Source organism: Thamnophis sirtalis, unplaced genomic scaffold, assembly GCF_051295495.1.
Source record: "Thamnophis sirtalis isolate CommonGarterSnake01/CBP01778 unplaced genomic scaffold, rThaSir2_p1.2 scaffold_1, whole genome shotgun sequence".
In the NCBI taxonomy this organism is placed as follows: domain Eukaryota; kingdom Metazoa; phylum Chordata; class Lepidosauria; order Squamata; family Natricidae; genus Thamnophis; species Thamnophis sirtalis.
Window position 1 is genome coordinate 166,367,061 of NW_028261381.1, and position 23,276 is coordinate 166,390,336.

Sequence of the window (23,276 nt, forward strand, 5' to 3'; positions counted from 1 at the left end):
CGTTCAATTCGGTGACTCCAAAGGCATTGATCTTTTACTACCAGGATTCCTGCCTGACTTCCTTCTTGTGAGGAATTCTGGGAATTGAAGTTCAAAGTTCTTGGAGGACACCAGACTGGGTGTGGCTGTTCTGGAACAGCCGCATCTGTTCTGGAGAGTTCTATGGAAGCAGAATGCCCCACCTGGGCCCCCATTGTCTGGTCTGGGGATGTCATGTTCTGGAATAAGGAACGCAGCCAAGAATGGGTTGCGAAAGCCTCTCTATGGCCTTAGCAATTGTTCTGCTTCTTGAGCCTCGCCTTTCTCTGGCTTGCTTGCAGTGCGACCCCAATTTCGCCAGCCACTTTTCCTCTTATGCCCCAAAGTTGAGTCGCAAGTCTTGGGGGCTCGGTGTTGTGCCAGCGGCAGGACGCAGGCTGCGGGGCTGGGCTCAAGATACTCTTAAGGAATTGAATCTCAAGATTGCACCCGACATCCGTGAGTTGTCTCCCAAGCAGGGCTGGCCCATATATTTATTTCTTCTGGGCATCAAAGCTCAGTCCTAGATTCTCCAAACCAATGTATAATTAGGGTTGCCGACTCATTCTGGCTCATAGAACCAGGTTATTTGGTCCTCCCTTTCTCTTATGAGTCACTGGATCTTTCCCCAATATGGTAACCAAGTCGAAAAGGAGGCTTCACGAGTTGGATTTCTGTTTGTTGCAAGCTACCATATTTTTTAGAGCATAAGACGCTCCAAAGTATAAGACGCACCTAGCTTTTGGGGAGGAAAACAAGAAAAAAAAATCTTCCTCTGCCTCCCAGCAATTTGCCTCCTTGCAGCAAACAGCAAGCAGCCCGTTTCAGTTTCAGTTTCAGTTTCAGCACAGCCTGATTAGCACAGGCAGCTGATTGTCGGACCTTCAGCTGTTTCAGGCTGCAGAGATTGCCTTAACCTATTGCCACCTCCTATTGTGCCCCATTTTCGGCTTCTGCATCCCATTTTCAGCCTCCACACGCCCCATTTTTGGTCTCTGTGCGCCCCATTTTCCATCCATTCCAGGCAACGGGGAATAAAATGGGCAGAAAACGAGGGCGCAGAGGCCGAAAATGGAATGTGGAGGTGGGAAATAGAGCATGCGGAGGGGGCAATAGGCAATGGCAATCCCTGCAGCCTGAAACAGCTGATGGTCGGGAGGCCGATCCAACCGACAATCAGCTGCTTGTGTAATCAGGCTGTGCTGAAGATGAAACTGAAACAGGCTGTTTGCTGTTTGCCGCAAGGAGGCAGATTGCTGGGAGGCAGAGGCCAAAGGGTGGGCTGGATGGGTGGGCGGGCAGGGCTACATTCGGTGTATAAGACACACCCAAATTTTCACCCTCTTTGAGGGGGGGAAAAGTGCGTCTTATATTCCAAAAAATAGGTACTTAAGACATAACAAACCAGCTTAATCTGTAGGAATGGGATGTTCTAAGCCAGTGGTCTCCAACTTTTCTGGTTTTTCAGACTGGCGGGTGAGAGGGGATGGTTCTCTGCGAGCGGCATGCGTGTGTGTGCAGCTTCATTTGCGTGAGTGGCGGACAGCATGCCACGCACTCGCACAAATGGAGCAGCGCACACACTTGCCCACCTTCTCTGTGTGCAAGTGGAGGAGTGTGTGCCTGCATTCGGCTGCCATTTCTGCGTCCCAGTTCTGAACGAGCTGCAGCCCAGTAGTGGGCCGTGGGCCGGGAGCTGGGGATCCCTGTTGACAGTTCAAGGTCTGGGACTATCTGGAGCGTCTTGCTGCCTGTTGAAATAGTCAGCATTCTGCCTCTATAATACAAGAGGCCTTCAATGGAATAACAGTTCAGCTTCTGGAACTCACTGCCACAAGAATTAGTTCCCTGGATTGGGAGAAAAGGAAGGTTTCAAACAGTGGTGGGATTCAGATAATTTAACAACCGGTTTCTCTGCCCTACTGATTTCTTCCAACAACCAGTTCACCAAACTGCTCAGAACATGAACAACTGGTTCTCCCGAAGTGGTGCGAACTGGCTGAATCCAACCACTGGTTCCAAGACAATAAGTAGCATATTGCCACTATTATCAAGCACTGATTGATTTTAGATATTCCCCAAGAAAATCTAGATGGAGATGGGCTGGATGTTTACAATTCTCTTGCTTTTTCTCCTTCCCCCAACCCAACCACCTCTCTCCAGCTGTGGAGAAGTTGCACACCATAGCTACCACGGTGTATGGAAAACTTGATATGTTGTTCAAAAACCACACCTACAAACCAGGTAAAGAGACAGAGACAGATTACTACAGTTCATAATCATTTTCTTGCCTTCCTTGTGAATTACCTTTGCTGTATTTAATCATCAGGTAGATGCAAATGAGGGACACGGTGGCTGAGGGGCTAAGACGCTGAGCTTGTTGATCAGAAAGGCCGGCAGTTCAGCGGTTCAAATCCCTACCCGTTACTTGTCCCAACTTCTGCCAACCTAGCAGTTTGAAAGCATTTAAAAATGCAAGTAGAAAAATAGGAACCACCTTTGGTGGGAAGGTAACAGCATTCCGTGCGCCTTTGGCATTTAGTCATGCCAGCCACATGACCACAGAGAGATCTTTGGACAGTGCTGGCTCTTCATCTTTGAAACGGAGATAAGCATAATCCCCTAGAATCAGGAAGGACTAGCACATATGTGCGAGGGGAACCTTCACCTTTACCTTAGATGCAAATGCTTTTACTTGGATTGGTATGAAATTTACTTAACTCGCCTTTCAACTCACCTGCTCCCCTTCTTTCTGTGGGTATTCACTTTAAGCTGTTTTTCTCTTGTCTTCGTGGGTTTGCAAGACACACAGAACAACAAGCTAGCATCCCGTGCAAATTCAAACCATGGGTCCTCGACTTACAACACTTCACTTAGTGACCGTTCAAAATTATAATGGCACTGAAAAAAGTGACTTATGATCTTTTTTCCACGCCCACGACCATTGCAGCATCCCCATGGTTACATGATCAAAATCCAGATGCTTGGTAATTGGTTCATATTTATGACGGTTGGGGTGTCATGGGGTCATGTGATCCGCTTGTGCGACCTTCTGACAAACAAAGTCAATGGGGAAGCCAGATTCATTTAACAACCATGTTACTAACTTAACAGTTACAATGATTCACTTAATAACAGCAGCAAGAAAAGTCATAAAATGGAGTTTCACTTAACAATATAAATGTCAGGGCTCCAAGTAACACCCCCAATGAAAGAAGACTCCGAGGCTAGAAGTTCCTCAAAGTTCCATTTAATTAGAGATCTCATATTGGCGCATCTGGGAAAACCCGAATCTGAAAGTTTCCAGGTTTTCCCCACCCAAATGAAAGTCCAAGTCCCTGCCCAGCACCCACATGTCCATCACATGGCCCAATCGGGCACCGTCCCAACTGGAGATGCCTCCCAGTCACACCACTCCAGGTGCAGGGCAAGATGTCCTTGACTCTCTGAGAAAGGAATGTTATTATGGCTAGATATCCCTGCAACTCCATGCAATCCCCTCTCTCAGTTTCCCACTAAGTGCAGGGGTGGATTCGGACCAGTTTGGGCAAACTGATAGCTCTGACTATCAGCTGGAGGGAGAACCAGTTCGCTCCGACTTTCTGAAGCCCAGCTGATAGGCATGGCAGAGTGGACATCCTCAGCTGTTTTCCTCCCCAGCAGTAATGCAAAAGGTGATTTCTCTGTAAACACTGCAGGAGCGCACAATGCTGTTGTTAAACCGGTAGGATCCCATCTCTGACTAAGTGTGCAAGCCCTGAAGATCCAAAGAAAAAGATGGCCCCCGGGGCTGACAATAAATTTTGGACTCAATTGTGGTCGTAAGTCGAGGACTACCTTTAATTTTAAAGAGTGATGAGTCAGTACTGACTCCTGGTCACTGCCTTAACCATTCCCTGGCAGTTTTCTCGGTAAGATTTCAGAATTAGTTGCCGTTGACGCCTTCTGAGGACTGAAAGAGAGGGACCAGCCCAAAGTCACTCAGCTGACTTTGTGCCCAGAACCATGATGGCAAACCTATGGCACGCATGCCAGAGGTGGAACGCAGAGCCCTCTCTGCTGGCATGCGCGCCATTGCCCCAGGTCAGATCTCTGAGGCATTTTTTTCATGAGCTTCTGTTTCCCTGCAAATGACAAAACAGAAGCTCACAAAAGAAAAAGATCTTACCTCTTGCCATGCTGCCTGTGTTGGGATGCCCTGCCTCCCGCCAGCCAGCTGGCCTTTGGCTCGCTGCTGCATATGCATGCATGTCCACGCATGTCTGTGCATGCTCACACATGTCCGCGCCAGTGGTGGGTTCCGGAATTACGCCCCGGTATGGGCGTACCGGTTGCAGCTGGGAGCAGCAGCCATCGTACCAGAACAGTGTTTTGGAGGGCCAACCTGCCCGCCCATGGTCCTTACCTGTATTTAAGCCAACCGGGCCATTTGCACACACGCGTGCAACGTACAGCGCCTGCGTGACATCCGCTGAGTAGATGGAGCATCGCAGGGCGGTGGGTGCGCATCAGGAGAGAGTTCCTGTCAGTTCTAGCCTCTTCTATAGAAGAGGTTCCACAAATCTACAGTGCCGTTTAGAACTGGTTCCAGCTCTCACCCCCCCCCCCATCTGCACATCATCAAGATGAAGAGCGAGAGGAGGAATTCTGGGAGTTGAAGTCCACAAGTCTTAAAGCTGTCAAGTTTGAACACCCCTGGGAGTTTTTTTTCTAAAGGGTTAGGGGTGTGAGGGTCTTGTAACTTGACAGCTTTAAGACTTGCGTGCTTCAAATGCCAAAGTTTCTGAGCCAACATTTTGGTTGCTAAGCAAGAGCGTTGTTAAGTGAATTTCACCACATTTTACAAGTTGGCCACGCCCACCCAGTCACATGACTGACAAGCCACTCCCACCTGGTCACATGGCTGGCAAGCCACTCCTACCCAGTCACATGGCCAGCAAGCCACTCCCACAAAACAGGCCACACCTGAGTCTCTTTGAGAGTGGGCGGCATACAAATTAAATCAATCAATCAATCACACCTACAGAAGAGGTTCTAAAATTTTTTGAAACCCACCACTGGTGCGCATGCATGCTCAGTACATGTGCCCAAGGTGGATGCCCAGCCCTGTGGCAGCGTACCGGTTGCAACAGGATCCGGAACCCACCACTGGTCCGCGCATGTCCGTGCATGCACACATTTGCACATGCACGGACCTTTCAGGCATACATGCACATGCAGTTTGAGCACTCGGTGTCTAAAAAGTTTGCCCTCACTGGCCTAGCATTTAGAGTATCTTGGTTTCTAGCCTAGAAATCCAAACTTAAGCAGGATATTTCTATTCAATTCAAACAGTAAAAAATCCTGCCATTCTCAAGACTTGCTGTTTGATGAGCTGAGTGGTTTAAAGAGGTTTGGATTTTTTTTCCTACCTGGAATTATAATTGAATCATCATACAAGAATTCGCAGAATCAGAACAGAAATGACAGCGGAACAGTAATGCTTAAAAAAAAGAGAGAATAGATGGAGAAATCGTATATAGGTACAGCATTGTGTTAAGTCAAAACAAATAAATCATATTATGGCTCAGTATGGAGTGTAATCTCAGCCATTATCTCGCTAAATCAAGGGGATTTTGTAAATCCTGTGGCTGAATTGTCCAAATTCTGGGAGAGCCGAAAATCCTATGATCCAAATATATTCTGCATATTTACTAATCCTTTTACCTTTCAGCAGAGCTGTCCCCAAACATTCATGCATTGGATTGCTTGGCATCAACCACTGAGTCATGTCTGTCACTTGCCATTCTATGGATCAGTATTCTCCATGCCCCACTACTTGCACTGCCTCCTTCAGATCCTCTATGGCAGGGGTGTCAAACTCAAGGCTCAAGGATCCGGCCCGTGGGATGCTTAGATCTGGCCAGCGGGGCTGCCCTGGAAACAATGAAGGACCAGCCCGCAGTGCCTCTGCCAGCGAAAGCGGGCTCCCAATTTCCATTTTCGGCTGGGACGGCCTCCTGCCACCCTCTGCCAGTGAAAACAGAGCTTGGAGCCAACCCTGATGCGGCCCTCCATTAAATTGAGTTTGACACCTCTGCTCTATGGTCATCCCAATGCCATCCTTTATAGAGCCCAATCAAGGTACTAGGGTGGTCCCCTTCTCTTTTGTCCGCTGATCACTTCCAACATGACTTTTCGAGTGAGTCAGCTCACATGACACGGCCAAACTATGATAACCTTTGTTTGATGGTTTTGAGTTCGAGTGTTATTTTTGGGGAGGTTTGGTCTAGAACCGGGATGGCGAACCTATGGCATGTGTGCCACAGGTGGCACGCAGAGCCATTTGCCATTTGAGTTCAGCCTTTTTTAAAGCCATTTTTTGCCCGCTCCAGGCTCCAGAGGCTTTATAGGAGCCTTGGGAGGGTGAAAACAGCCCCCCCCCGCCAAAAACATTTTTTAGAACCTCTTCTGTAGGTGTGGCCTGCTTTGTGGGAGTGGCTTGCTGGCCATGTGACTGGGTAGGAGTGGCTTGCCAGCCATGTGACCAAGTGGGAGTGGCTTGTCAGTCATGTGACTGGGTGGGCGTGGCCAACTTGTAACCCCAGAGGCCCTCTGGAGGCTTCATGAGCTTCCCTGAAGCCCCTGGAGTGCAAAACAACGGCCCTACGGGCAAACCATAAGTTTGGGAACTTCTGGTTTGCTCTTAGGGCCGGTTTAAGCCCTCCGGAGGCTTCCCTGAAGGCTCCAGAGGACAAAAAAATAACCCAACGGACAAACCAGAAGTTACTTCTGGTTTGCTCATAGGGCTGTTTTTAGTCGTCTAGAGCCTTCAGGGAAGCCTCGTGAAGGTCCCTGAAGACTCTGGAGGACTAAAAATAGCCCTACGAGCAAACCGGAAGTCCGTTCCTGAACTTCCGGTTTGCCTATAGGGCCGTTTTTTTTGCACTCCAGGGGCTTCAGGGAAGCTCATGAAGCCTCCAGAGGGCCTCTGGGGTTACAAGTTGGCCACGCCCACCCAGTCACATGACTGACAAGCCACTCCCACTTGGTCACAGGATCTCCAGGGGGGTGGGGGAGGCTGTTTTTGCCCTCCCCAGGCTCCTATAAAGCCTCTGGAGTTTGGGGAGGGCGAAAAAAGCATGCAAAAAATGGGGGATTGCACCTGTCATGCACGCATGCACGATGGGGGGGGGTGTCATGCATTATGGGTGAGACATGCCCGTGCATGACCCCCCTGTGCTCCCCCTGCTTATGTCATGCAAGCCAAAAAAGGTTCGCCATCTCTGGTCTAGAATAATAATGGCTAACTTTTTTGTCACCGCATGCCGAAAGCAATCAAGCGTGTGCGACAGAGTGCCCTCACGTACCTTCACCCATAATGCAATGGGCGCGTGTCACCCTGCATGCACCCTGCCATCCCTGTGCATGCACACGTGCTACCCCATGCTCCCCCTCCCCGCTGCACATGCACATGTGACATGGTGTGAGTTCCTGCCAGCATTACTACCAGTTTGGCACCCATTTTTTTTGCACACGCTCACTTCGCTTGTCCGCATACCAGACACATGCACCACACGCGTGTGCATTTGCATCTAAAAAGGTCTGCGCAAGCGCACATTAGAAAAGGGAAAAAATATATATTTTCAATGAAGATAGTTCTGTGCATGTGCAGAACAGGGTTCACCGACAAAACCGCGCTTGACTAATCCGGGCCCGACTAAACCGCGTCGCTTACGTCATCAACAGAAGCACGCTGTAAACCCTAAACCTAAAATTAACCCCTAAACCTAAATCTAACCTCCCTAAACCTAATCCTAAACCTAACCCTAAACCTAACCCTAAACCTAACCCTTAACCTAACCCTAACCCTAACCCTAACCCTAACCCTAACCCTTAACCTAATCCTAACCCTTAACCTAACCCTAAACCTAAACCTAACCCTTAACCTAACCCTAACCCTTAACCTAATCCTAACCCTTAACCTAACCCTAAACCTAAACCTAACCCTAACCCTAACCCTAACCCTAACCCTTAACCTAATCCTAACCCTTAACCTAACCCTAACCCTAACCCTAACCCTAACCCTAACCCTAACCCTAACCCTTAACCTAATCCTAACCCTTAACCTAACCCTAAACCTAAACCTAACCCTAACCCTAACCCTAACCCTTAACCTAATCCTAACCCTTAACCTAACCCTAAACCTAACCCTAACCCTTAACCTAACCCTTAACCTAACCCTAAAGCTAACCCTAAAGCTAACCCTTACCTTAAGTTGAATCGGCTTGCTTTCAAAGCGCTATTTAAAGCGCCCTTCTTTCTCCCCGCTGGCTGTTGTCGCCCTGTTGACGCAGAACAGAAAATCAAGATGGCAATGCCAAGAATAGAACCGTTTCGGGCACATGTCTAGCCAAGTTATTACCTACTCGGTGAAACTGGGCTGAACCGGCAGGAACCAACATCTATGTGTGACCCCCTGCGCTTTCACTGTGTGGCAGAGACCCGAAAATCACCTTGCCGGTGGGAGGCGCACACATGCGCAGTGGAGTGGAGCTGGGGCAATGGCTCATGTGCCCGCAGAGAGGGTTCCACATGCCACCTGTGGCACCTGTGCCATAGATTCGCCTTCATGGGTCTAGGACTTTGTTGCAGTCTATGGTAATGATTGTCTCCAGCAACACAGTTCAAAGCCTTCTACCCTTCTCCCATCTGCCTTTTTCCGAGTCCAGGTTTTGCAGCCATAAATAGCAATTGGGAAAAAATATTCTGTTGACTAATTGCATTTGATTGGGTGGATGATAGCTTGACAATGCTGGTTTGTTGTTCTGCTCTCATATTTCTGACCTGTTGGATCTCTTGGTTTCCCAGGGGATCTTCCCCAAAAACTGGACTCTGTTTTTGAAGAACAAATCAGAATGCTCCAGGACGCTATCGTTGAAAGTGAGTTTTCATTCTTCTGTTCTGAATTAGTTTGATAGACAATGGGGATGCCTCTTCTAAGGCAGGGCCTGCTATAACATGGACCACGAAGTGGAGATGCCTCTTCTAAAATTGAGCATCCTCTAATGCCAGGCCAGTGGAATCTCCCAAGATGGGTTGCTGATCTTCCCCTTCTTCTAAGATGGCACCAGGTGGGTATGTTTCCCTTAAATAGAGCAACCGGCAATAGCTCTTCAAAGATGAAGATGATGTGGCAGTTGGTGGGAATGCTTCTTCCAAGGTAAAATTTATTGAAGATAATTCCAATAAATGCAACTGAAAAGCACGAATCTTCTGCCTGTTGAGCAGTTCCTCGGTTACCTTAACAGTGGTGGGATTCAAAAGTTTCACTACCAGTTCTGTGGGTGTGGCTTTGTGGGCGTGGCATCGCGTGGCATGGCTTGGTGGGCGTGGCAGGGGAAATACACTGCAAAATCCCCATTCCGACCCCACCCCACTAATCTGCTTTCCAGCTCCAGTCTCCTGTGCAGGGCAACAAAAGAATACCCAGCCGATTAGCTGGGACTCAGAAGGCAGCAAATAGTTTGGAGGCAAGGCCAGTCAGAGGTGGTATTTGCCGGTTCTCTGAACTACTCAAAATTTCCCCTATTGGTTTGTCAGAACCGGCTGAGGAGCCGAGGTGGCGCAGTGGTTAAATGCAGCACTGCAGGCTACTGCTAGATCAGCAGTTCAGCGGTTCAAATCTCACCGGCTCAGGGTTGATTCAGCCTTCCATCCTTCCGAGGTGGGTAAAATGAGGACCCAGATTGTTGGGGGCAATATGCTGACTCTCTGTAAACCGCTTAGAGAGGGCTGAAAGCCCTATGAAGTGGTATATAAGTCTACTGCTATTGCTATTGCTGCTATTGCTGAATACCACCTCTGGTTACCTATCAAAAAGCTTTTTAAAAATTGCAGTGGTGTTTACTTCTGAGTAGATCTGCAAAGGAATACACAGTGAATGGATGGAATGCTTCAGCTTGGTTAACTGTTGAAATCTTTTTCTCCTCTCTCTTAGGCAGAATCAAATGCGAAAACCACTGCGGTAAGTGGGGGAGGAGAGTTATCCTTCAAAACAATGGAGAGATTCTGCACACTCTGTCGCTTTCATTCGTGGTCCCCTCAGAACCATCTTGTGTCTGAAGGTTCAAATGGCACCTTTCTTGCCGTGATTCAGGAGACACTAATGAAGGCAAATATGCATGTTGCGGGATAATGTTGCAGGATCCAATCTGCGTCAGTCATTGGGACCAGAGGTTAAGTCTTCTGAGCTTTTGAACTCGTGCTGGAGCCCATCCTCAGTGAATTTGTCTCTCAGTGAGAAATTCACTGAGGATGGGCTCTAGCACGAGTTCAGAAGACAGCCAAGAGGGGTGTTTAGTGGGGGCAGGGTTGGGTTCTGGCTTCTGCTACTGCCAGTTCACTCAGGGATGCGCTTTAGGTGTGCACGCACTTGATGCACGCTACACACGCATGCACAATAGCAAAAAACTGCTTCTGCGCATGCGCAGAAACAAAAAGGCGCCACCGATAGAACCAGTTCAGGGGTGTGGCAGGCCGAGTTACTACCTACTCGGCCGAACCAATCCAGAAAGCCTTTGTTTCCCAGCTCTGTAACATTTTTGGGTGGGTGGAATATTTATTCTTTTATCGAGCATAGTGTGCATGTATATGTGTGTGCGCGTGCACGTGTGGACATGCCTGTGTATATTTGATATAAAATATTACATCTTTTCTTTTGGTGATTAATTAATTTGCCCTGTTTCTTCTTTTTCCAGGCGTAAACCACTATGAAGCTATCTCCTGTGAGACGTGCAATGTAACCAAACCAACTTGCTTTGGCTATAATTGCGAGTATGGATCATTTTTCCTGCCTTCCTTCCTTCTTTCCTTCCGTCTTTCTTCCTTCCTTTCTTCTGTCCTTCCTTCCTTCCTTCCTTCCTTCCTTCCTTCCTTCCTTCCTTCCTTCCTTCCGTCCGTCATTCCTTCCTTCCTTCTTTGCTTCCTTCCACTCTTCCTTCCTTCCTTCCTTCCTTCCTTCCGCTCTTCCTTCCTTCCTTCCTCTCTTCCTTCCTTCTTCCTTCCTTCTGTTTTTCCTTCCTTCCTTCTTCCTTCCTTCTGTTCTTCCTTCCTTCTGTCCTTCCTTCCTTCTTTCTTTCTTCCTTCCTTCTGTCCTTCCTTCCTTCTGTTCTTCCTTCCTTCTGTCCTTCCTTCCTTCTTTCCTTCCTTCTTCCTCCCTTCCTTCCTTCCTTCTGTTCCTCCTTCCTTCCTTCTGTTCCTCCTTCCTTCCTTCTGTTCTTCCTTCCTTTCTTCCTTGCTTCCACTCTTCCTTCCTTCCACTCTTCCTTCCTTCTTCCTTCCTTTTTCCTTCCTTCCTTCTGTTTTTCCTTCCTTCCTTCTTCCTTCCTTCTGTCCTTCCTTCCTTCCTTCCTTGCTTCCTTCCTTCTTCCTTCTTTCCTTCTTTCTTCCTTCCTTCTGTCCTTCCTTCCTTCCTTCTTCCTTCCTTCCTTCTGTTCTTCCTTCCTTCCTTCCTTCTTTGCTTCCTTCCTTCCTTCTTCCTTCCTTCCTTCTTCCTTCCTTCCTTCTGTCCTTTCTTCCTTCTTTCCTTCTTCCTTCCTTCCTTCCTTCTGTCCCTTCCTTCCTTCTGTTCTTCCTTCCTTCTGTCCTTCCTTCCTTCCTTCTTTCCTTCCTTCTTCCTTCCTTTCTTCCTTCCTTCCTTCTGCTCTTCCTTTCTTCCTTCTGTTCGTCCTTCCTTCCTTCTGTTCTTCCTTCCTTCCTTCTTCCCTCCCTCCCTTCCTGCTAATTGTTGAGAAGTTTGAAGTTTAGGGCTGGCAAAGATAGCCCTTATTCTAAACAATAATAAACAATAGACAGTGAGAAAAATGTCATACTGTATGTGGACTAATATATTGTAAATGTTGCGTTCATCTATTCTATCCCTCCACACTGTCAAACTATTTACTAAGTCTGCACAACTATTAATCTTCTCATCGTTCCTATCAGTCATCTCTTCCCACTTATGACTGTATGACTGTAACTTTGTTGCTTGTATTCTTACGATTTATATTGATTGTTTCCCAATATGATTTGATTGCTTATTTGTACCCTATGACTATCATTAAGTTTTGTACCTTATGATTGGTGACAAATGTATCTTGTCTTTTTATGTACACTGAGAGCATAGGCACCAAAGACAAATTCCTTGTGTGTCCAATCACGCTTGGCCAATAAAGAATTCTATTCTATTCTACTCTATTTTGGCCAAAGGTTTAGTATTGCATGTACCAGTTCTGCCTCTCACTGCTATCAAGTCTCACCCATCTAGGGAAGATCGAGAAAATAAGAATGATTGTTTCCTGCCACCTGGGCTAAGTTGCTGCTTATAAAATAAACCTGCAACACTCTTAGCTTTTATTTCTTGATTATTTCGTCCAGTATTTTTCAAACTCAGCAACTTTAAAGTATATGGACTTTAACTCTCAGAATTCCCTAGCCAGAATTTTGGGAGTTGAAGATCCACACACCTTAAAGTTGTCCAGGTTAAAAAAAGACACTGATTTAGATCTGGCTTCTGGCCCCTCTTTTATTACTTTCCCTGTCTTCCCACAACCTTCACGCTATCAACATAAACATTCCAACAGGCATCATCTTATCTTAGTCATTATGAGGTTCCAGCCTGATATCCACAAACCTCAGAAGTGGGAAAGTCCTCCTAAGGCAGCTTTTGGGCAGTTGTGCAGTTCAATAAATCAAGGATGAAGTGGTCCACAAATATGGTAGATAGGAAGGAAACAGCCGAAGATAACCATGAAATGGTACGAAAAACATGCAAACAAATAGTTTGAGGGAATGATTCAAATGACAAGGACTGATTCCATGTGCTTGTAGGAGTCAATGGTTTCTAAGATATTCTTGTTGTGATGTAAGTACATCAGTGTTATTCTTGTGTTGGTTGCGCTGTCCTGGACTGAGTGGTCAGGGACTTTCTGATAAAGTTGTGTGGATATTTATCAAAGCGTCACTGTGAGTGAGTTGGATGGTCATATTAATTTTCTTAATAAATACCGTATTTTTCGGAGTATAAAACGCACCTTTTCCCCACAAAAAAGAGGCTGAAAATCTGGGTGCGTCTTATACACTGAATACACCTTATTTTTGCCTCCAGAAACCCCACCCCTTTCACCAAAATGGTCATGCATAGCCTTTAGGAGGCTTTCAGAGTGATCCTGGGGGCTGGGGAGGGCAGAAATGAGCAAAAAATGGGCCGTTCTTTGCTCAATTTTGCCCCCCCCCTCAGCCCTCAGAAGCACTCCAAAAGCCTCCAAAAGGCTATGCATGCCCTTTAAAAAAAAAAGTGTCCATTTTCACAAAAAAACAGGCCATTTTGGGGAGGTCTGCAGAGTGCAAAAACCTTTTTTTAAAATTTCCCTCTTCAAAATCTCGGTGTCTTATACTCCGAAAAATAAGGTAAACCAATTTATTAGGTGGTTAATTTAAGATTAAGCTTTTACTTTGTTCCCCTGAAAAATAAGACCCAGTGTTATTTTCTTTTCAGACCCCAAATAAGCACCAGGTCTTATTTTCGGGGGATGTCTTACCCACTTACCTAAGGACCACTGCAGCCATGACTCCTACGCCCTGACACCTGTTGCACCAACATGCAGAAAGCTGTGTGGCCCATTGTGCCATTGTAGCAGAGGTGGGTTCCTACTGATTTGGACCAGTTTGGCCGAGTAGGTAGTAACTCGGCCTGCCACACCCCCGAACCAATTCTCTCGTTCTTGTTTTTTTGCTTCTGTGCATGTGCAGAAGCAATTTTGTTTGTACTGTGCATGTGTGTGTAAGAGTGCGCAGCGCATCCCTGAGTGAACCGGCAGTAACAGCAGCCGGAACCCACCCCTGCATTGCGCGCACAAGTGGCAGCACCAGTGTGATGAGCTATGCAGCGTCCTGTCACAAGCAGTGGCAAAGATGCAATGCGCCACATGGTGTTTGGCCACAAGGAGCCGCAAGCGACTGCAGAAGAAGTTGGGCTACCACACGACAGGTGTCGGGGCATGGGAGGCCTGGCTGCAGCAGTCCTAATGTAAGCGGGTGTGGGGCATATGTGGCAGCTCCATCCCCCCCACACCCTAGCTTGATTTTTACACCTGCACCTCGCCTCACCTCATACAACCAGATTGATGGGAAGGGCTTAACTAGGGCCTATTTTTGGAGGTAGGGCTTATATTAGGTGCAGCCATGAAAATCGGACTAGGCGTTTGTTGTGGCCCAGCAGGAGCCATTGGAGCTGCCGACAGACTCCGATAGCGAGGGATCCTATGAGTCGGCTCTGGAAGATGTGGAGGACCATGGGCAGGGTGCAGACTCCGAGCAGGGACCTGAGAGGCTGGTTGGCCACCAGAAGGCGCCTGAGGCATGGAGCAGCAGTGAAAGCCGAAGGGAGTTTGTCCCTGACGTCAGGCCCTGGAGCAGTGGGGAGGAGCAAAGGGAGTTGGTCCTGGATGCCAGGCAGAGAAGGGCAGAGAAGCGCAGGCAGCAATTACGGAGACATAGACGATAATCAGGCCCAGGTGGTTGTGATTTGGCTTCTCCCAAGAGAGTATATAAGAAGAGACTTTGAGAGGAGACCTTTTGCAGGACACAACCGTTATACTAAGCTGGAAAAGCTCTTGTGTGTATCTCTTATCTGTGGGAGTCTGGGTTGCTGCCAAAGTCTTGTCTGTGAGTAATTACTGTGAATAAAGCATGGCTAACAGTAGTCTTGTGTCGGCGTGACTCATCGTACGGAGGAGGGTCGGAACAGGGTTGTTTTCAGGGTAGGTCGTATTTATGGGGGAACATGGTATATGTCCTTATGATATCCTTCTCGCTTACATTTCCACGTCTTGTGTTCCTTTTCTGCAGGTCCTCAGAAAAATGGAAAGAGGCCTTGAATGAACTCTACAACTATTTGTAAGTCTCATTGTATTATGTTCGGGTCACAAAATAAAACCTTGAAGGTTGAAGGCCCAAAAGACCCTACAGTAGCCATAGCCAAAAGAAAGGATAGAAATGGCCAGTCCAGGGGAGACCATAACATCTGGCAGAATCTCTTTGGATGGTCTGCAGTATTTCAACCTTGAAATAAGGTTTCAGGCACCACCTGCAAACGGATCCTTTTGACTAAAGCTGTCAGAGACTGAATTCCTATTTCCTTTGTATTCATTTATTAATGATTGAACTTTTATCCCATCCTTATTTTGGGAGCTCAAAGCCTCACAGGAGATGAGTTGACATGAGTGATCATCACGTGCCCATAGCATGAACTAGAAGTATAACCTCAGGTCAGTTAATCAAACCAGGCTAGTGGTTTGGGGGAAAATAGGTGGCAAGAGCATTATGAATACTGCCTTGAAATATAAATATGTATGAATTAATTAAAATTAATTGTAATATTTAAATCTAATTATAATAAATGTAATTTAATAATAAAATAAAAATTAAAAGTCATATTGTACATGGGAGCAGAATTCAGTATTTTCATATATATATATGAATGTGTGTGTGGGGTGTGTGTGTGGGGGTGTGTGTGTGTGTTGCATTTTTGCTCATAAATAAATGAAGGGAGACTAGTATAGATCTATTTCAAGCTATTTAGCTCTCATCAACTAGCCATACTCTTACTGAGATTTGAACTTGGGCTGTTTTTACATCTTAGGCAGTTATATTAATCTCTAAGCCACAAGCTCTTCTATTTTATCAGCTGAGCCAGGGGAATGATTAAGTGCTTCCTGGCATGCTCCCTCCCAATTTTAGGCATACCAGGTGCTTTGACAAAAACACTTTAGATAGATGATAGATAGATAGATGGTAGGTAGGTAGGTAGGTAGGTAGGTAGGTAGGTAGGTAGGTAGGTAGGTAGATAGGTAGATAGATAGATAGATAGATAGATAGATAGATAGATAGATAGATGATAGATAGATAGATAGATAGATAGATAGATAGATAGATAGATAGATAGACAGATAGATGATAGGTAGGTAGATAGGTAGGTAGGTAGGTAGGTAGGTAGGTAGATAGATAGATAGATAGATAGATAGATAGATAGATAGATAGATGATAGATAGATAGATAGATAGATAGATAGATAGATAGATAGATAGATAGATGATAGATAGATAGATGATAGGTAGGTAGGTAGGTAGGTAGATAGGTAGATAGGTAGGTAGGTAGATAGATAGATAGATAGATAGATAGATAGATGATAGATAGATAGATAGATAGATAGATAGATAGATAGATGATAGATAGATAGATAGATAGATAGATAGATAGATAGATAGATGATAGATAGATAGATGATAGGTAGGTAGGTAGGTAGGTAGATAGGTAGATAGGTAGGTAGGTAGATAGATAGATAGATGATAGATAGATAGATAGATAGATAGATAGATAGATAGATAGATAGATGGTAGGTAGGTAGGTAGGTAGGTAGGTAGGTAGGTAGGTAGGTAGGTAGATAGATAGATAGACAGACAGACAGACAGACAGACAGACATATATCCAACACCACCAACAAAAGAAAGAAAGAAAGAACATATATCCAACACCACCAACAAAAGAAAGAAAGAAAGAAAGAAAGAAAGAAAGAAAGAAAGAAAGAAAGAAAGAAAGAAAGAAAGAAAGAAAGAAAGAAAGAAAAATTGTGTATAAGGAAAGTCAAGAAAATGACCCAAACATCAAATAAATTTAACATTAAATATCTAGATTCCATTCCTGCTGGATGCTGAAAATAAAAAAAGAACAAAAACTGTGATAAATTCTTCTCCCCTTGACATAACGGGTCTACAATTAGTTATAAGTCTTCCGGATTCCGTATTATCTCATTGTCCCTTAGGATTGGGCTTCTTTTAATTTAAATGTATTTAACCTACTTTAGAGCTAGCATAATAGCGTTTGTTCTTTTCCTGCCTCAGAATAGAATACCTTGTAAGAACGTCCTGTACTGCATTACATTTCTCAAGACTGGAATGGAAGCAATGGATGACATTTATTTAAATAATATAATTTACTGCATTTGTGAGCCCGTTTCCCTTCCTCCCCACTGCATTCATGTGTGGAATGGAGATTTAGTGAGCACCACAAGACCTAGGCTACTCACGAGGACCATCTCCTTGATTTTAATGGTGCTTTTCATGGGTGACATAATTTGAATGCTTTCCCATAGAAAGCAACTATAATATAGTACATTTAAAATGCAGCATGAACAAAAAGAGATGCTAAGCTAAGTCCTCGATTTACAACCATAATTGAACCTAGAATTTATGTTGCCGAGTGAGAAATTTGTTAAGTGAGTTTTGCCCCATTTTACGACTTTTCTTGCCACATTTGTTAAGTGAATCACTGCAGTTGTTAAATTAGTAACCCGGTTGTTAAATGAATCTGGCTTCCCCATTGAATTTGCTTGTCAGAAGGTCGCAAATGGTGACACTGCAACCGTCATAAATATGAACTGGTTGTCAAGCATCCAAATGAAAATCACGTGACCCTGGGGATGCTGCAATGGTCATAAGTGTGAAAAATTGTCACAAGTCACTTTTTTCAGTGGCGTTGTATACTTTGAACCGTCACTAAATGAACTGCTGTAAGTCAAGGATTACCTATAAACCAATTCTAAATTTCTGCAGGTTAAAGTTGTTTTGGGGTAGTTATGGGCCCTGTTGGTGGCTCAGCGTCTTAGCCACTGAGCCTCTCGATCAGAAAGGTCAGCAGTTCGGCGGTTCGAATCCCTAGTGCTGTGTAAAGGAGTGAGCTCCTGTTATTTGTCCCAGCTTCTGCCAATCTAGCAGTTCGAAAGCATGTAAAAAATGCAAGTAGAAAAATAGAGACTTTGGTAGGAAGGTAACAGCGTTCCGTGCGGCTTTGGCGTTTAGTCATGCCAACCACATGACCATGGAGAATGTCTTCAGACAGTGCTGCCTCTTCGGTTTTGAAATGGAGACGAGCACTGCCCCCTAGAGTCAGGAACAACTAGCACGACTTGTGCGAGGGGAACCTTTACCTTTATGGGCTTTGTCTGGCAAGAATGATGATTCTTGTTAACTTGAAGAAGTACGTATATATGTACATGTATTTAATTCTAAAAGAGAAATAAGGAACTGATAGCACACCTAACCATGCAGGCAGAAGATCAGATTTTGCACCTACCATTCTGTGCAAATTTAGCCATTTTTCAATGTTCAAGCAAGTTAGAAACAAGATGCAGTAACATTTCTCACTTACATGCCTTTTTCTTTTCTTTTTTTCCCCCAGGAACAGCTTGAACAAGTAAGTTGAGAATTATCTGCCAATGAGTGTAAGCCAGGGGTGTCAAACTCAAGGCCTAAGGTCAGATCTGGCCTGCAGGGCAAAGGTGGGTCCCTACCAGTTCGGACCGGTTCGGACGAACCGGTAGTAACTTGGTGGACTGGGTCACTGAAACTGGCAGCGACCGAGGCCTGCCACACTCCCGAAACGATTCTCCTCCAGTGCCGCCATCTTGTTTTTCTGTTCTGCACATGCACAGATTTTTGCGTGCACCGAATCAGCAATAATGTAGGCAGCAACCCACCCCTGCCACAAGGTGCTTAGATCAGGCCCACGGGGCCACCCTGGAAACTGCGAAGGACCTTCCTGCGGTGCCTCTGCCAGTGAAAACGGAGCTCGGGAGGGCTGGGAGATCCGTTTTCACTGGCAGAGTTGCAGGAGGCCGTCGTAGCCGAAAACAGAGCTCGGGAGCTCGTTTTCGCTGGCAAAGTGCTCAGGCCACCACAGCCCCCCCCCCCCGACACGAGTGACATTGAGCTGGCCACACCCACCTTGGCCACGGCCACCCAAGCCCTCCGAGGTCAAACACAACCCTGATGCAGCCCTCAATGAAATTGAGTTTGACATCCTTGGTGCAGGCTTTTAACTAAATGGAGAATTTGATTTTATCCCAATTGATTTGGCAAACATCTGCAAAACATATAGCTGCTGAAGATTCCTCTTTACAAAATTTGGACAAGGCAGTGGAGGATGGGTGGAGGTGTTTCGTAGTTGGAAATGGACACGTGGCAGTCAACCACCTTGGCAGCTGGTTAACAGACATACCTTGGCTAAATGGTGCAGACAAGAACAAATCCTCAGGCATAGAAACAATTGGATTCAGAAACTTATGTAGTTCTCTCCCCCCCCCCCCCAACTTGGCGTTTTTCAAACTTGGCAACCTTAAGATATGCAGACTTCAGTTCCCAGCTGTCTAACTGCCAACATCTTAATGTTGCCAAGTTTGAAAAAACATTGGTTTAAACACTAGATGTCTTTGTTTGAAATTGATGGATGCTTGGATGTGTATAGAATGGAGAGAAAAGAAAGAAAGATACTTTACAGTGGTGGGATTCAAACATTTTTACTACCGGTTCTGTGGGCATGGCTTGGTGGGGATGGGAGGGGAAGGATAGTGCAAAATCCCCTTTCCCTCCCCACTCTAGGGGAAAGGATACTGCAAAATCCCCATTCTCTCCTAATCAGCTGGGACTCAGGAGGCAGAGAATAGATGGGGGCGGGGCCAGTCAGAGGTGGTATTTACCGGTTCTCCGAACTATTCAAAATTTCTGCTACCGGTTCTCCAGAACTGGTCAGAACCTGCTGAACACCATCTCTGATACTTTACCCTTGGAAGTAAGTAATCCTACTAATTTAGGATGCTCTTCAGAGATAGCTTTCTTGGGATTACTTAGATCTACTTGGGGTATCTTTGGAGATTATTCGTAACAATACAAAATACAGCCATGTGCTTGCAAATAGCAAGAGAGATATTGTATGAGAGATACAATTCAAACTGCTGCTAGACCTTGACTTACAAGCATAACTGGGATAGGAAATTCCATTTCTAAGCAAGAGGGTTGTTAAGTAAGTTGCACCCAATTTTATGACCTGATTGTCAGAGCTCCTTCGTTTAATAACCAAGAAAGAAACCACTCAACTCCATGTTTCAGAATTAAGTGTACTTTTACTGATTATAAACGATGAGAAGCCAAGCAAAGCTGGAACTGAGTAAAACAGCGCGAAAGCAATAGATATCATTACATGATTCATTCCCCTCTCCTTGGTACCTCAGTCCATAGTCCAATCATATATCACCCAACTGTCAGGTGGGAGACATCTTCAAAAATCATCATCAGGATGGAATGCTGGACAGTTGACCTCGGCGGGAAACTCCCCTTCTCTCACATGCGCAAACGAATGGTGAGAATAACTCCCAATTAACAGTCCTCCTCCACAGATTATTTCCCTCACCCAAATACCATGCCCCCCCTTCCCCGTTTCAATGGCAGCCGAAAGCAAGCAGCAAAACCGAGGCTGACATTCAGCCCTCCTCCAAAAAAAAGGGATGATCATGCCAGCAGAAATGAAAGAGCACAGACAAACAGATGAACAACATGACATAGAAGAAAAAGGGAAATGGAAATAAAAGAGAAATCAATGGAGGTCAAGGCTTGTCCAGGTAGGCAGAGTAGAATTTACGAAGAAGTCGAGGAGCCCGTACATGGGACTTATCGACCCATTCAGCATGAGAGGGAAAGAAATGCTTCCATGCCACAAGATACTGAATACGGTTCCTATGTTTTCGAGAGTCCAAAATTTCTTTAATCTCAAAATGTTGCTCACCCTCAACCAGGAGTGGAGCAGGTGGAGCCGGCAAAGGAGTCCGCAACGGAGAAGTGTGTTCTGGCTTTAGGAGATTAACATGAAATACAGGGTAGACACGGTTGAGATACTTAGGCAGTTCCAGACGTACGGAGACAGGGTTGATGACTTTGACAATCGGGAATGGCCCAATATATTTGGGACCCAATTTCTTAGACTTTTGAGAGGTCTGAAGAAACTTGGTAGATAAATATACATAATCACCAACTTTATATTCTTTTGGCTTTGCCCTCTTTTTATCCGCCTGTTTCTTATGTGCCTGATGTGCAGCATCTAACGCACAGTAAGCCAAAGGCCACATCTCCCAGAGGCGGTCACTCCACTCGGAAAAGGACAGTATCTGTGGTTTCTCGCGAGGGATCTCGGGGATAGGCACAAAATCATGTCCGTACACCACCCTGAAAGCCGTAAATCCCGTGCTATTGTGAACCGAGTTGTTATACGCCACCTCAGCATGAGGCAATAACTCCACCCAATTATCTTGCTGGTAATTGATGAAACAACGGAGATATTGTTCCAGTACAGAATTAGCCCTCTCACAGGCACCGTTAGTCTGAGGGTGGTGGGCGGAGCTTAAGCCCTGGGCGGAGCCAATTAACTTCAGAAACTCCTTCCAAAACAAGGAGATGAATTGGACCCCACCTATCCGAGATGATGCGGTCTGGCACCCCATGCAGATGATAAATATGTGTAATAAATAATTTAGCCAGGGATTTCGCAGACAGGATCTTCGAACAAGGAACAAAATGAACTTGCTAGGAGAACAAGTCAGTAACAACCCAAATTACTGTATTTCCTTAACTTTCTGGCAATTCAACAATGAAATCCATGGAGATCTCCTTCCACGGTGCGTCAGGAGGGGCTACTGCCTGGAGCAACCCTTGAGGCTTTCCTGGTGGACACTTTGCTGCAGCACAAGTGGGGCAACTAGCCACATAAGATTCAATATCTTTCTTCAATGATGGCCACCAAAATTGTCTCTTGACGAGATGCAGGGTTTTTACAAAACCAAAACGACTGGCCATGCGAGAGTCATGAGCACGCTGAAGGACCACGGTTCTAATGGTTGCGGGAACGTATAGTTTAGCCCCAATCCAAAGTAGGCCATCCTTCATGGTGCATTCATTCGCATGTTGGCAGAACCAGTCATCATCTGCAAGAGCTCCTTTGAGCTTTGTAACGAGGTCTTGTGTGACCTCCAATTTGGAAGTGGCCTGGTTTCTGGTGACAACAAGAATGGCCAGGCTTCTCGTTGGCATGACAGGTTGAACAACACTCAGCTTTGAACTGTTATATTGAGGAAGTCTGGACAAAGCATCAGCCATAAAGTTCTTCCCCTCTGGGATATATTTCAAAGTGAAATTAAATCTATTGAAGTGTTGCGCCCACCGCATTTGTTTAGGGGATAGTTTCCTGGGGTTTTTCAACGCCTCTAAGTTTTTGTGATCTGTCCATACCTCAAAAGGGTGTTTTGTCTCTTCCAAAAATTGATGCCAGGTCAGTAAAGCCCACCGGACAGCAAAAGCTTCTTTTTCCCAAATAGCCCATCGCCTCTCAGTTTCTGTAAGCTTATGAGAGGTATAGGCGCAGGGTTGTAACTGCCCCTGTGCATTCGCCTGAAGTAGTACCGCCCCTATTGCAACATCTCTAGCATCTGCTTGGACCACAAAAGGTGAATCCATGTCCAGGTGCTTGAGGACTGGTTCCTCTGGAAACAGTTGTTTCAATTTCTCGAAAGCAGACTGACATTCCATAGTCCAGTTCAAGGGTTTACTAGGTCTGGGTTTCGCCCCCCCCCCCTTCAATTTCAGGAGGTTTGTAATCGGCAGAGCAATCTTGGCAAAAGAAGGAATAAGGTCACAAAAGGGAGTCACATGATCCTGGCCCACAACAGCGGTCATAAATACGAACCAGTTGCCAAGCATCTGAATTTTGATCCCATGAACATGGGGATGCTGCAAAAGTTGTAAGTGTGAAAAATGGATGTAAGTCACTTTTTTCAGTGCCGTTGTAACTTTGAATGGTCACTAAATGAATTATTGTAAGTCACACCTCGAAGGTGTGATTGCGATCCAGTTTCCCCTGATAGCTTTCAGGACAGGAATGTGAGAGAAACTTTCTCTTTGACGGTCTCTATGGCCCTCTAGAAATTCTCTTCTCCCTGACCTAGGATGGAGGGAAGGTAGGTAGGTAGGTAGGTAGGTAGATAGATAGATAGATAGATAGATAGATAGATAGATAGATAGATAGATAGATAGATAGATAGATAGATAGATAGATAGATAGATCGATCTGTATACTGTCGCCCTGCCTATTTAACTTATATGCAGAGTACATTATGAATCAAAAGTTGGAATTAAGATTGCCAGGAGAAATATCAACTGGGGGGGTTGGACTAGATGACCTACAAGGTCCCTTCCAACTGTGTTAATCTGTTAAATCTGTTAAACCTCAGATATGCAGGTGATACCACTCCAGTGGCAGAAATTGAAGAGAAACTAAAGAGCCTCTTGATGCGGGTCTGAGCTTGGATATCCGTTTGTTCTTACAATTTACGTTGGTTTTCATGTTTTCATCACTCTGAA

General features: G+C 45.6%; 1 protein-coding gene across 1 annotated transcript; it reads left to right on the forward strand.

Annotated features, from left to right (window-relative positions):
* Nucleotides 1–242: 242 nt before the first annotated feature.
* IZUMO4 (IZUMO family member 4) lies at nt 243–23,216 on the forward strand. Its single transcript, XM_087704910.1, has 8 exons — nt 243–477; nt 2,182–2,262; nt 8,869–8,940; nt 9,998–10,024; nt 10,758–10,833; nt 14,887–14,934; nt 18,274–18,288; nt 23,147–23,216. Exons 1-8 carry the CDS (start codon nt 243–245, stop codon nt 23,214–23,216), a joined length of 624 nt encoding a protein of 207 aa, XP_087561036.1.
* Nucleotides 23,217–23,276: the final 60 nt, after the last annotated feature.